This window comes from Mustela lutreola, chromosome 4 (assembly GCF_030435805.1).
Source record: "Mustela lutreola isolate mMusLut2 chromosome 4, mMusLut2.pri, whole genome shotgun sequence".
NCBI lineage: Eukaryota > Metazoa > Chordata > Mammalia > Carnivora > Mustelidae > Mustela > Mustela lutreola.
Window position 1 is genome coordinate 197,333,300 of NC_081293.1, and position 15,434 is coordinate 197,348,733.

The following is a 15,434-nucleotide window of genomic DNA, read 5'->3' on the forward strand; positions in this document are numbered from 1 at the left end:
AGAATTGTGTGAAGTTTTTATTCCCTTTATGCTTTTCTGTCTATAGTCAGAGGAATGTTATTATTGAAAAATTTTCAAATTGTGGTAAAGCAGCATAAAATTTGCCTTCTTGATCGTTTTTAAGTGCATGGGTCAGTCGCGTTCAGGACACGCACACGATTGTCCTGCCACCAGTCTCTAGGACTCCCTTCATCCCAGAGGGATGCTATTCTTAAAGGAGATAATCAAAGACTTCTCCAGATGTACCTAATTTTAAAAATTAAACGCAAAGACGGCCAGTGGACCGGCATAATCAGACTAACCCAAGATAATTGAATAGCCTTACCAATTTGTGGATGAACACAAGATAAGCAATGGGCTTTTAATCTGCTTTTGATATTGGCTGAGGCGTAAAGATCATGCTGGAACTTTCTCTGTCGTGCCCTAGAGGATTGTTACTGAACCCCCTCTACTCGTGCCCATGATGAGCAGATGTCTTTGTACTCAGGACTCCACACGACTAGGGTTCTGCGCTCGGCAGCAAAGATCACACAAGGCCTCCTGAAGCGGGTCGAGCACCGGAGGGCGTCTGGGTAGTCACTCATTAACAGGTTTCACAGTCACAGGCACCTGCCGGGGGGAGGCCTGTCCCAAACTTTTCCACCATTCCAGCAGCTAATTTCGACAGAGTCATTAAGCAACCCTCTTAATACCGGTGTTAGGGTCTGTGTCACCGGTTTACCAACAACACTTCTCCAGCCACAGTGAATGCTTTCCCGAGTGCTGTGGGTTAGAACACAACCCTGGTTCCAAGCTGAAGGAATTCTCATCTAAATGCAAATCAAGACAAGCCTGTCTAGAATGCAGGAGCAGATACAGTAATTCTTCCCCCTCTAATGTTCAGCGCCCCCCGCCCCACCATGCATTCTCATGCCGCTCTACTGGTAAGAAGCGTCCGTCATTAGAATGGAATTCGGTTTGCTTTCTTCGCTGCAACCAGCTGCGGTAGAGGTAGAGGTGTATGGAGTCTCGATTTCTTTTGATTTAATGCACGGCACATAAAAGGGACAAGGAGAATCATTTTCCAAACCTCTCCTTCTCTGCTCCAGACTTACATATCCAGGCCCCTGGATGCCTCTATCTGATGTCCCAAAAGAATCAAAGAAAGTGTGGTGCAAACAGAGTTAACTTTCATCCCAAGATCTACTTCCTCTCCCAGTTTAAGGACACTGCAGTCAACGTTTCGTGCCAGAAACCGATGTTGCCAGAGCCTCCCTCCCACGGGCCATGTCCCTGGGTCTCACCCGGGCCAGCCGACTTTATCCACCGCATGGCTTTGTAACGAACCTCTTCCCCTAAGTCTTCACTCCTGTGGCCTTAATTTAGCTCTTTGTTGTGTCTCCCTGGACTATTGTTGTCCTTTCTTTACGGCTCTGCCTCCTTGGTCTTCTGGAGACTTCCTCTGGCCTCTCGCCTGTCCTTGGAGTGACCCTTCTATTAACACGCATGGCTGTGGGGCACCTGGGTGGCTCCGTTGGTGAAGCGTCCGGCTCTTGGTTTCAGCTCAGGACCCCACCTGAGGGTCAGGAGATCGAGCCCCGTGTCGGGATCCCCGCTCAGTGCAGAGGCTGCCTGAGAGTGTCTCTCTCTGTCTCCCTCCCTCTCAACCGCTCTCCCAGCTTGTGCGCTCACGCTCTCATTCTCTCTCTCTCTCTCTCTGTCTCAAATAAACAAACAAATAAATAAATAAAATCCTTGGGGGGAAAAAAGCACAGCTGACCAACTCATTCCTCGAAACCGCTGCCCAGGTAGGCAGTGAAGACTTCACACGAGGCCCCTTTGCTCTTAACTCAAATCTGCACCCTTTCCTCACTCCAGGAGAACAACGGGCCCAACGAAGGGCCTTCACCTGAAACTCACACGAGCCCCAATCTCCTCCATCCCGTCCAAAAGCCGACCACATGACGTCACAGTGCTCGGACGGTAAGGAGGAGACAGACTGCCTCGGTCTCAGCTCTCCAGGACTGCCTGCCAGTTTGCCAGCCTGAGGGGCAGCTGCCCTGCAGGGCCGGGGCGAGGGGTGGGGCACGCCCGATGACCCACTTCTCTCGCGCTCTCCGGTGGGACCGGGGCTGCGCCCTTGGTGGGGCGGGGCTCTCCCGCTGGCCTCCTTGCCTTCCCGGGGACTGGGCTCGCCCTGGCGCTTTGAATGGGACATCCTATGAATTAATGAGATGCAGGAAAAGGAGGCTCTGGCAAAGATTAGTCAGGAGCTGGCAAGGTTTTTTCCTGAAAAAAGGCCAGATGATAAATACTGTGCGTTTTGCGGGCCATCTGGTCTCTGTCGCAACGCCTCACCTCTGCGGCTGTGGCGCGAACGCAGCCAGAGACGATGCAGAAGCGAAAGTGGGTGGCTGTGTATTCGTAAAAGGTGAATTACAGAAAGAGATGATGGGCCAGGCTTGGCCCTGGGCCGGCCCTTGAATGAGGCATATGTGCGCTAAGACGCTGTGTCAGCGTGCCATGGGTGGGCTGAGAAGCCCGGACTTCTCCAGAGGCCGTAGGAAATCACACCAGGGACACGGGCTTTGGAGCCCCATTTCCTTGGTTCAAGACTCGATTTCAGTGTTTGCTAGCAATGGAGCTTTGAGAACCTTACACGCATGCTCTCTGTTGGTCCTCACCTAAAGCCTGCATCTTTGGAGGAAGGAGGGGTGGGTAGAGAGGGTGGAAGTTTCCAAAACGTGTACCTCCCTCGATCAGGCCACACCCATCTTTGAGAGAAATGCCCTCTGGCTCCCTGCCAGCCCTGGCCCTCACTCATGGCTCCTCTTCACTCCAAACTTCTTGACAAAGCTGCCTCTGTCTACCCTTCGTCACCACGCAGTCACCTTGTGGTCCCTGAAAGGCTGGCTTCTGCCCTGAGCTTACAGACAGCCGCGATCAAGATGATTTCTTCCACAAGACATACACCTAGTCCAGGCCCACTGCACGGTCAGGCAGTGTCCTTGACAACACCGGCCCCAGGAAGGGAAAAGCTAATTGCGATGTATTCCTCCTCCAGCAGAGGCGCTATCTGTAGACGACCCTGAGAAACTCCAGTGAGCCTCCCAACTCCATGGGACACCAATATTTCAACCACTGCTTTGTCCAGGGTTGCTCATTTTGGGTGGATAAGTTCAAAGTGCATCTTCAAGCGGTTCCTGTCACGACGGCACATTTCACCAATAGACTTGGCTCTATCAACCAAGATGGCGAAATAACTCACTCCGGGAAATTTACATGTTCGCCTGCCATCACAATGATGCCGAGTGCATAACCCCCATCTGTTAGCCTGTGGCCCATGAGGGAAGAGGTGGAGGGTCCCCTCCACCCCCCGCCAGCTGCTTTAGCTCTGGGGGTCCTGCCTCCATGAGACCTGCCCTTGCTGTGACTCTTGACGCAGAAATGCTCTCAAATGTCCCCAAGCACTTAGTGCCTAGCCCACTGCCTGGCACATGATGGCATCTTAGGAAACAACCATTGAATGAGTCACTTCCCTCATGGGTCGTGGGGGAGGTGACAGACATAGGGCACTTGTCCAATTAAAGAAAAATCAAGGTAAAAAGATTCAACATCCTCTCCTGGAGCTCAGCTACCCTGGGGAACAGAATCAATAAGAATGCCACAGACCCAGACCAAGTGCTCAGCCAAGTACATCTCTCTTATTCGGGCTCTGCCCTCTCTCTGCTCGCGGAGTCATGATCCTGCCAGAGTGGGGACCCAGGAAGGATGCCAATTATAATACCTTCTTTTGACAGATGGGAGGGTAGCTATTCCCTGCCTGCCTCTTCAACACACTGGCAACACTTGTGTAAGCAACAAGTCTCGTGATAACCAATCCCCTTATGAATCAATTCTCGCTGGCGCTCCTACTCCTCGACCCTATGTGAATTTTTCCCAAACTATTTTTACAGTATCTAATCTGCTGTGAGTAATGGACTCTGGAACTGTTAGTTTGCCGTTTCTGGGCAGATGGCCTTAACACCAAGACCTTATTAGGTTGTAATTTGATATTTCAAATGGCAAACGGGAATACAAGAAACCAAATAGTGCCTATAAAATCTTACCTATTCTTTAATGTCAAGTGATTTGAAATATTTTTAGATTTTTAGAGTGCTTTCCTATCTTAAAAAATAAAAAAGGTAATTATTCCAAGTAAATAATTTGGAAATTATTCCAAATAATAGTTATTCCAAATAACTAGCCTTCTTGTAAGGCTTGTTGGTGACTTCCTTCCAAATATTCACACTAGAAAAAGCAGGGATCTTGGGGACTGATTCAGTGACAAGACAGTCAATTTTTATTTATTTTTTAAAATATTATATTTACTTATTTGACAGAGAGATCATAAGTAGGCAGAGAGGCAGAGAGAGAGGGGGAAGCAGGCTCCCCACTGAGCAGAGAGTCCGATGCGGGGCTCGATCCCAGGACCCTGAGACCATGACCTGAGCCAAAGGCAGAGCTTTAACCCACTGAACCACCCCCCAGGACAGTCAATTTTTAAAAAGAACCCCAAACTTCTGAGTTTATTATCTCCCCAAATACATGACAAAACAGGTACTAGTTATCTTTGGAGATGTAACAGACAACCCTAAAACTCAGTGGCTTAAGAGAGTAATGGTAATTTATTATCTGTGATGCACTGAACTGTGTCCTCCCGCCCCGCCACCCCACCTCCAAATTCATAGGCTGAAGCCCTTGACCCCCAGTGTGACTGTGTTTGGGGACACGACCTTTAAGGAAGTGACTAAGGTTATGTGAGGTCATAGGGTGGGGCCCTAATCCAATAGGACTGGTGTCCTTAGAAGAGGAGGAAGAGACCCAGGGATGTGTGTGCACAGAGGAAAGGCCACATGAGGACACAGTGGGAAGGTGGCCTCTGTAGCTAAGGAGGCCTCTGGATCCTGCCAACACCCTGATCCTGGACTTCTGGCTCCCAGAACTATAAGAAATAAGTTTCTTTCTTTCTTTTTTTTTTTTTTTATAAATATGTTTTCATATTCATTTATGAGAGAGCATCCAAGCACAAGCAGGAAGTGCCGTAGAGGCAATTGGAGAAGCAGACTCCTCACTGAGCCGGGAGCCCCATGTGGGGCTTGATCCCAGGACCCCAAGATCATGACCTGAGCTGAAGACAGATGCTTAATCGACTGAGCCACCAAGGGCTCTGAGAAATGAATTTCTGTTAAGACCCCTAGTCTGTGACATTTTGTTAGAGTAGCTGCAGCAGAACAATACATTATTTTTTATGGCTTCCGTGGGTCAGGAATTCATGGGCCGTTCAGAGGGGTGCTCCTGGGTCTCTGGTATTGGCTGGGGCTACAGTCGCATCCGAAGACGAGGCTGGGGCTGGGATTCAGCTCGTGCTGGCTCCCTCCCACCGCTGGGAACTGGTGACAGTGTTGGCCGGGGCCTTCGTTCCTCTCGCCCTGGGCCTAATGAAACCTTTTTCATGCATCCCCAACCAACCCTCCTGAACTCTTTTCTTCAGTTTAGTTATATTTTAAGTACATCATAAGAAGGAATATGATACCCCTTATTTTCACCAGTCAGAATTTGGGGATTGTAAATTGAAAGAATAAAGTAGAGACTGTAAATAGGTCTGTGGTTAGAGGCTGTGATGTACCACTCAGATCCCCTTTCAGAAGTGAAGGATTCCTCCCCCCCCAACCACCCAGCTATTGGGCCTCTGCCAAGTGATGGACTCAACTATTAGCCAGCACTGCCTTTGGCTGAGGAGAGCTGGCTTGGCCACGGTGAACGCCCTTCCAGGAGAGCTGCCATCTTAACGACTGATTGATGCCAGGGTAGAAGGGCCTGGCTCCTTCGCCCCAACTTGGGACAAATCTGGGGAGCCTCCCCAGTTTCAGTGCTCCCTGGGGGTTGGCTGAGGACTTGGTGGAGACAGCTCTGCCTGGTGGCTTCTCCCTCAGATGTGCCTCCCTTTCTCCCTCAGGCCTGACCCTCAGAAGGCTTCCTAATGAACACCCTGCATGTTCATTTCTGTCTGGAGTCTGCTTCTCGGGGAACACACACTGTAGCAGCCACCTTTTCAGGGAAATATTCCCGAAAGAGTTAAATAAGACTCCTCAGGCAGGGGTAAATGAACCTCTCCACTCCAGTGTGTGGCGTCCGTCTGCAGGCCCCGCTGTTGAAATCAAGTGATAAGGCGTGTGGTAGATCTCAGAACTGGCCCAGGCCCGTCACCTCGTCTGCAGGAGGCTCTATGCAGGGGGCTCTGTCACTTCGGCTTCATCCCGTTGGCCGAAGCAAGGAGAAAACCCAGTCCGGCTCCAAGGGGAGAGGAAAGAGATTCTACCTCAGGTAGGAGTCAGGGCGCTGGTTCTGAGCCTGGGCCTCAGGAAGACTTGCCCCCGTGCCTCCTGGAATGGTGCCACTGTCATAAGAGCTAGTCTGGGACAGGCCTCTGCAAGGGGAGGGGAGACCACACGGAGCCGAGGTGAGACATTCCAGCTGAGGCCTCTCGGGGACGACCCGACGCCAAGTAACCTGGTAAGCGAGCAGAGACGTGTGAGCGAGCACGGCCAGGACCAGAACGGCCAGCCCGCGCGGACGGCCCGCAGGATGGCAAGCTCTTAAGTTTTGGGGAGTTTGTTATGTGGCAATGGAGGCACGGCTACAACATAGGAACCGACCAAGCCAGAGAGGGAGAGACCCTGGGCCTCAGCCGGAGCCTTGGGTTCCCTGTCACCTGCCCAGGGGCCACTGCTGGGGGCCCAACCCCACAGCCATGGGGCCGCTGCTGGGGGCCCAACCCCACAGCCATGGGGCCGCTGCTGGGGGCCCAACCCCACAGCCATCTTCTGGGATTGTCCTTGGGTGACAGGTGCCATCCCAGCGGGAGGTGAATTTCCCTCAGCCTGGGGCACCCCCAAACTAACGGCTGCTTGGTGTGAGGGGAGGAAGGCCAGCCTTCTTACGTCCAGGCAGGGCAAACTTGGGCACAGTTTACACTCCAGAGCTCCCCCGTCACAGGCTGAGGCTACATCTCATCCCAAACCACACGCTCCCCTTCCTTCTTTCCTCCCCCTGCACCCACGGGCTTATTCTGAGCACTCTGTACTCAGCCAACAGACGTGCAGCCCAGACCCCACCCCAGCCCCTGCTTCTAAAGTCTCTGACCCAAGATGTAGGTCGAGAGCGAAATTCCTAGAAGAGGAGGGGGAGGAGCACGGGAATGACTGTTGTGGAGAGCGAACCGGAAAAGTACCGATCCCTCTGACACCTTCACGTCGAGTCTTGAGTGCAACAGAAGACGATTCTTCCCCTGGTGTAGGACAAACATCTCCCACCACCCAAGGACTCTTACCCATTTCCTTGACAAGAGCAGAATGCAAGGCTTGCCTTCTCCCTTCGGTCTTTTCCTGCTTCCTTCTTACTAACCCTGTCCTGATTAGGGTTGAAACCTGTTCCCATCTATAGGAAGAAACCATCACCTCCACCTCATAGCGACAGCCCAATCCCTTTCCCTGCCAAGGCAGGGTTCTCGAGCAATCTGCCCTAGAGATCCCCACCTCTTTCCTCTCCACCGTCCAGCCCACGTCCCATGGCTTCTGCACTCGACCACAGTATTCCTGCCAAAGCTATCAGGGCCGACCTCAGTCCTTACATTGCAGGCCACCCTGCTGCACCTGACGTCACGGGTCCCTCCCTCTGAATGCGCGAGACACCGTGAAACACGTTCCTTTTGCTTCTGTGCCACAGTTTGCCTGGTTTTCCAGCTAATCTCAAGGCAGTCCAGAATCCTCTTCCTTCGTTTGTGCCCTAAACGTCCGTGTGTTTCTGGCTCTCTTCACACTAACACATATTTTTCTGGACGATTTCATCTACGATCATGGCATAAATTACTGTTCATATCCTGACGATTTTCGATCTTAATTTGTGGCCCCAGACGCACGTACCCAACTACGCTTTGGATACCTCCTCTGGAACGTTCCACAGGCACCTACCACCAGCACCTGAACACAGACGTGTGTGGGTGCCTATGCGCACCCGCACACCCCACACGGGCTCACATGCACACACGCACACACCCATATATGCACATACCGGCTCTTCTTCGACCCCATTCCCTAGCCCAGCAAATGCGACTACCATTCATCTAGTTTCCTGACAGCTTCTGAGGCGAAACTTCTGGAATCATCCTTGACTCTTCTCGATCAATCACGGCATTCCAAATTCCTCTCAATTCAACCTCCTAAATGCTCTTTACTTCTTTACACTGGTTACTCCGTTCTACCGTCAGCTACCACCAGGCCCAGATAATTTCACACGTGACTCGTCTGAGCTCTGGCCCTACTCACATCCAGTCTCGTTTCCATACCCAACCAGACAGAGCATCATAAAATGCAAAGCTGGTTACGCTCTCTACCGGGAAAAAATGTCCACTTCCTCTGGGCCTGGCTCTTCGCTCAGCCAGACTGGGCTGGCTGTGTTCTCACATCCTAACGACCCAGGTTTCACCAAACTCCGTTGTGGTTATTAACCTGCCTGCCTCCCCCAGAGAGACAAACCCCCTCCTCTGCTCAGCTAGTCATTAGCTATTTTTTAAGCCCTCCCGTGCGCCGCGTGCCATTAATCGAGTAGTGACGAGGACAAGCTTGTCTCTTCCTCCCACGGTTGTCACCCGCTCGCCCTCTCTGAGCAGTTTCTGACACACAGCAGTGGTGAGTCTTTGCTGAGTAAATAAATGAGTACTTTCGACCAAAGATGAACCAATTACCCTTATTCCCATTCCGATTTTAGAAGAAGACTCATGGGAACACATTTTATAAAAGTGAACTTTGGGCTCAATGTTCACAGAAAGCATCTTTTTGTTCCAAAGGACAGAGAAAAATTATATCTAAATATTTTCAAGCGGAAACGATTTCTAGTCTTTAAGGAATCACATTTCTCTGGTGAAGATTGTGCCGGTAGCCAAATTCATGAAATCAGCCAAGCTCTTGAGGAACTTAGCACATCGCTTACAGACGATCGGCATAGTCTAATGACAAAGAAGTGCACCTTGTATGAAGTTGAAACGACCACCAGCCTTCCAGCAAAGTGGACAGTCCAGCCCCCGATGGCTGCAGAGGCCATGACAGGGGCCCCCGGGACGCCTTGGGTGATAAAGCTAACTGGTAGGGTCAGGCCTGTCTGAGGTCGGGGAGCCCGTGGGGACACTGTCTTCCAATTTTGAAATGTATCCCTGCAGAGTGTAAGTGGGGAACCTCACCCTGATTTTTTTTTAATATTTTATTTATTTTTTGACAGACAGATTACAAGTAGGCAGAGAGGCAGGCAGAGAGAGAGGAGGAAGCAGGCTCCCCGCTGAGCAGAGAGCCCGATGTGGGGCTCGATCCCAGGACCCTGAGATCATGACCTGAGCCAAAGGCAGAGGCTTAACCCACTGAGCCACCCAGGCACCTCTCACCCTGATTTCTTGAAGTCTGAACTATATGAACATTGTAGTCCTGTCTGGATCACTTTTTAAAAAAATTATAGTAAAAAAAATACGTAATATAAAATTTACCATTTTAACCATTTTTAAGTGTACGATTGGGTGATATTGGGTATATTCACGCCATCACCCTCAACATCTTCAGAACTTTTTCATCTTCCCCAATCAAAACCCTTCCCCCTCTGAACGACGACTCCCCAGTCAACGCTGTCCAGCCCCTGCCGCCCACCCTTCTATTTTCTGTGTCTATGAATCTGACCACCCTGGGGTCCTCGGACACATGGGATCACCCGGATTCATCCTTGTACGACTGGCTTATTTCGCTCCATGTACTGTCTCCAAGGACCATCCACACTGCAGCACGTGTCAGGATGTCCTCCCTTTTTAAGCCCGAGTAAGAGCCCATGTATGGAATGACCACCCCTTGGTCCTCCCCTCAGGACACTTGAAAGTGACACTTGAAAGTCACGGAAATGTCACCAAGATGTCACAATCAGTGTCGGCCGCGTGTGTGGGATCGCAGGCCCTGACCAGGGCCCATGGCACGTCCGTCACTGAGTGTGGGACACAGCTGAGGACACATGCACTCTGGCCCCAGAACCACCTCAGAAATCCCGGAAGGACTCAGGCTTCCGAGTCGTGGGAGGTTTAAACAGCTGAGAACACCACTTCCCAGTCGTCGTCGTCAGAGGGAAAACTGACTTTGGACAGACAGCACTCTCTGGATTCTCTGTTCTTTAAACCGGGAAAGGCCAGCAGCAAACTTCAGCCGTCACGGACAACTGATGTCACCATCACTTCCCATGATCTAAACCCCGAAGAACGGTTTTCGCTGCAAGGTGGCATCTCTTCCTAAATGGGCTTATCCTACCAAGTATCACTCGTCAATGAGAAGAAGCCGGTATCCTGAGACGTTCACATCTCCCTTGCCCTTGGAAGCCCCTGTGCTGGTCACCTCCCTCTTCCGTCGTCCCCGCCGCTCCCGGCCCCACAGGCTCCTTCTGTCCCAGACGGCCTAGTCCATAGGCTTCTGGGTAGGTCTGGCCCGAGGCTGGAGGGAGGAAGCGGTGGAGACACCAGGACTTTTATCTGCCTCAAAGGGCATCTCTGGCCAGTGGCTGCTTCTCCTCTGTAGCCTCAGCTCCTGCCGGGCAGACGCATGGAGTTCGACTCCCCTCGGACGGACTCTGGAAACCCCGCCACCTCTCGTGGCCCCTCCAGCCCTAGGGGAGTAGTCGCTTCCTGCTTTGGACAATCTGGGTCGCCTCACTGTCCCCTTTTTAGATTCTTTTTTGTTCATTACCTGTATAACCAAGCCTCTTTTTGAAACGCCCAGGAGAGCCTTTCTAGATCTTCTCTTATTCCCACTCAAGTCGTGGCGACTTCTCTTCTCTGGAAGCCTTTCCCTTCACCTCCCCCTCAGTCCAACCGCACCACTGACGCAAGGCCCCGCTCCCCGGACCGCCCGCCCCGGGCCCCTGCGCTTCCCTTCCCCGACGCCTCCAGCACGGACCCCGCCCCCGCCCAACTCCTTTCTGCTTTGGCTTAACTCTTGCAGCTGAGTGTCACCGTGTTCCCGGGAAGACGGAAGCCCCAGAAGGCAGGAGCGACACTTGCATCTGGTCCCTCAGCACCTCAGACAACACTCCGTGAAGCCCACATCTCGTAAGGGAGTCGCTGAAGGAAAGATGACGGCGCGGGCGTGTCCCCTGCGCGACAGACACGCCTTCTCACTCTGCAAAGATAACAACGCCTGTGGTCGAGTGTGCGGTGGTGAGGTCTTAGCCTCTGAGGCCTGTGACCGAGACCTCGCTTGGCAATAAGGTGTCTGCGGACATGATCGAGCGCAGACGAGGTCGCCTGGGAGCAGGCTGGGCCCTGACCCGACACGAGTGCTGTCCTCATAAGAAGAGGACATCGTGGACACACAGACGTGGGCCCACGACCACGTGAGGACAGAGGCAGAGACCAGAGCGAGGCTGCTACAAGCCAAGGATCACCGGGGCTCCCAGAAGCCGGAAGAGCCAGGGAAGGATCGTCCCCGCTAGAGACTTTGCAGGGAGCTTGGTCCTGCCCCAAAGCAGGACTTCAGACCTCCAGCTTCCGGAGCTATGAGGCAGTAGCTTCTGGGTCTTTTAAGCCTCCCTGGTCACACCACCTCGTTCCGGCAGCCCCAGGGACCCACCACGGCCACCGGACCCCACAGTCCCAACCACATCGACGGGGCTTCAGGGACACGGTTCTCTCGGATCCCAATCCAGAAAAATGCAAATAAAGCTTTTAGTGACGGGCATCTTAAAAGAGGCCAAGGCAAGACACACTTTCTGGTCAGGTTCCAGACGCTACCACTTTCTGTGTCGTTTCCCTTTGCCTTGTGGCGCCCTCTGAGGCTCCTCCTCAGCCTGGGACTTGTGACAAAACACACCCAACGCGTCAGGGGGCTGCAGGGTCGTCTTCCGCGTCCCCCCCACCCGACGCCTGGAGGCCCGGGGCCGCAGGACGAGGCCAGACTTACGGTTCTGGGGGAGGCATGGTGTGTCGGCGAGGCCGCTGGAGGCCTGGCGGTGCCCCGGAAGGAGGACGGGCAGTACCTCTGGCCTGTGTCCGGAGGGGAAGACGAGGCGTAGATGCGATTTTCCAGTCGCTCGGGCTCTTGCTTGTAGGACTCGAGAGGAAAGGTGTGCTGCTTGACCACCTGGGTGGGCGTCGACGGAGAGGACGAGAGGCCGGAAGCTGCGCAGGAGAGCGGAGAGCACCGTCAGAAGTCTGGCCGAGGCCGAGGAAGGCCGAGAATGCTCTTCCTCAAATGGCAAGGGTCTGCGTTATTAAATTCTGAATGTCGGGGACAAGTCTGTTTGTATCTCTATCTGTTCCTGCGTTGCGTCCCCCAAATAGCTGGGTTGAAATCTTAACACCCAGCGCCCGTGAGGATTTGGAAATAGGGTCTTTGCAGACATCATCGAGTTAAAATGAAGTCACACTGGAGTCGGCCTGGCTCTAACTCAGTGAGACCAGGGTCCTTATAAGAGGAGACATGGACACCTAGACCATCCTCAGAGGAGAAGCCATGTCACACGGAGCGACGCATCTATGGGCCAAGGAGAAAGTCAGAAGCCGGCAGCAGGGAAGGACTTTCCAGGGTCTCAGAGGGAGGACAGCCCGGCTGACACCTTGGCTTCAGACCTCTAACCTCTTAAATGGGAGAGAACAAGCTTGCCTTGTTTTAGGCCACCTGGTGTGAGGTACTTTGTTGTGGCAGCTCTAGAAAACTCATCGAGTCAAGCTATTGGACATTGATTTGAAAAGAAGCAGAATCTGGATTTGGGTCTGGTGTCTCACATCTATGGAAAACTAAGTAAACTTTTTGTTTTAAATTTGGTATTTAACAATTTTAAACCATGGGACTCAAAGCAAAGATATCAGTACCAAGGGCTACCTACTTGCTACTTGCTGCTCTGACCCAGACAAGGACGCGTCAGCCTACAGAGTGGAGCTGCTCTGTCCCGAATTCCAGCCCCCTCCCCACAGTCCGCAGTCCGCAGTCCCCGTGCACATGTGTGCTCCCTTCTCTGCTCCCGACTTCGCTCCCCAGAGGAACCTCCTATTCCTTGGGAGTCGATTCCACCAACCCTTTCTCCTGACTCCCAGCCCTGTGACCCCTCGTGAGCACATCCCACCCCTACTGCATATCATGAGGTCACCACACGCTATTTAACACTAAAACCAAATACGGAAGTTTGTAAGTCTCCTGTCCCCCCCCACAAAATCCCCCATCTGTCTTTGGGGCGGGGGTTCTGGTTGGCCTTTTGGGTCCCCACAGTGGCCGGTGCTGCCCTGGCGAGTGGAAGGTGCCTAGAAGATGCTCAACACCCAACAGGCGAGGTGAGAGAAGGGAACCCAGAAGGGTGTGAGGCTCAGACTCCACTGTCCACTGGCATCTTCTCTCCCTCCTGTGCCCCGAGACTGTGTGGGGGGAACCCAGAAGGGTGTGAGGCTCAGACTCCACTGGCATCTTCTCTCCCTCCTGTGCCCCGAGACTGTGTGTGGGGGGGTGGGAATTCCCCTGGTGGGAATTTGGGATGGAACCCATGAAAGGAGGACTGTCATCTCTAGGGAACCCCCTTTTCCACGAAGCCGTCCCAAGTGGGAAACCCTGGGCTGACCTCTAGGAGGCAGGTCTAGGTGAAAGCAGGAGAGAGAACACTCGATCACCCATGGTTTTGTGGGTCTCCGAACTTCATATAGCAACGGCCTCCAGCAGGAAAGCCCCCAACTCTTTTAGAAACAAAAGTTTTCCCTCGAAAGTCTTGAGAAGCAAAGCCCATTTTGAGATGGGGCTTGGGGGTGGGGGAGGAAGGAGAGGAAGGCTCCAGAGCAGGAGATCTGGTGGGTTCCAGCTGCTGGGGGAGGGGGGTGGGTCTGGCAGGCAAGGTGACAGAGGAGCTGCCTGTCCCACGTCTGGGCCTGTCCCCAGTGTCACGGCTTCAGTGCTCCCCAGTGTCACAGCTTCAGTGCTCCCCAGTGATGCCCACAGAACGGTGAGGACTGAGGACGACAACCAAGGCTCAGGGGGCATAGCTGGGCCTTTCAGAGGGTTCTGCTGTGGAGCAGAAGAGGGAAGCCCTTGTCCTACTTTTTTTGTGGGGCCCGGCACCCTGTGGGCCTCAGGTCCCCAGGGGTGGGGGCCCATCCTTCCACGGTTCTCCCAGTGAGAGTCCTCCGCTGGCCCGCTAGCCTGGTTCCTCACAGAGTGGCCCAGAACAAGCTAGTTCTCACGTCATAGGTGAAGAGAGAATTTCATGTTCTGTGCTCCCAACGCTCGCCCCGGCCACTGGACACAGAGGCCCCGTGGGTGCTTCCCGGGGGTAAAAGCTGGAGACTCATCAGACTAGTGAAACAGAGGGGGGTGAGGGGCATTTGGACTCAAAGTTTGGGCCACCAACTGTGTTCTGACAACCTGCGAGAGCCTCTCAGGTGAAGCCCCTGTGGGGGTCTTGGTTCTCCATGTTATGGTGGACGTACTGTCCAAACACGGGGACAATCAAACCGGCTCCTCCATCCTGCCTGTTCCTCTACTCCCAGACCCAGCTCGGACTCTGGCTCAAAACACACCCCCAGAGTTGTTTCCAGAAGCCGGGACAAGTATGGGCTTCCGTGGAGGCATTCTGGAAACATCTACCAAAACTACAGACGCACGTGCTCCCCGACCCAGCGACCTGCTTCTGGGGTTTCCTCCCGTAGATGTAGCTGCGGCGCTGCTAAAGGGCGAGTGTGTGGGGTCGTTCGTTACCTGGTGCTTTTAAAAGCAGAGACTGGAGATGCAGACACTCACCGACAGGGGAGGGGCTAACACGGGGACGCGCATCCACGCAGACGGTCATGGCTCCTTGACGGGCACAACAGGCTGCCTCGTTCTCCTTATCTCTGAGACTGCGCAGGAAGTGAAAAGGCAAACCCCAGAGCCACCTGTACTGAACGACCCCACACATGGTGTCAGAAAAGGGTCTGTCCGCACGTGCCGACAGCGTCTCAGGAAGGGTGTGGAAGCAGCACCCGGAGACAGGAAGAGCTGGCAGGGACAACTGTCATCATCTGCCCTTTCCTATTTTATAGGTTTCACAGCATGTGATGTCTTAGTGACTCAGAAAACCACGTCCTCCAGCCACTGTTCTGCTTCTGAGCCAGGAGGCTTGCTAACGCCGTATAGACCCACCTCCTGCCTCTTGCCCTGATCCCAGCGGCCCTCACCAGCTTCGACGAGGTCTGTCTCGATGGAAGACAGGGCAGGGCCTGGTCTGTCTGTCTGTCTGTCTCTCTCTCTGAGAGGCTGTCCCGTTTACAACATTCATCAGAAATGAAGCCTGTTGCCATCGTGTAAGGGGCATTCACAGCTGGTGGACCTCCGCACAAGCTCTTTGGGTACAGAATGTTCCTTCCCAAGTGTAAATAATTT

General features: G+C 53.3%; 1 protein-coding gene across 4 annotated transcripts in view; it reads right to left on the minus strand.

Moving 5' to 3' along the window:
- The window catches only part of PRKAG2 (protein kinase AMP-activated non-catalytic subunit gamma 2), a 245,503-nt gene that overhangs the window by 78,899 nt on the left and 151,170 nt on the right, over window positions 1–15,434 (minus strand). For all 4 annotated transcript variants that reach the window (XM_059172300.1, XM_059172299.1, XM_059172301.1 and 1 more), the window contains one exon: window positions 11,997–12,214. In XM_059172300.1, coding sequence (XP_059028283.1) covers window positions 11,997–12,214 — 218 coding nt within the window. The remainder of the gene's footprint in view (window positions 1–11,996; window positions 12,215–15,434) is intronic.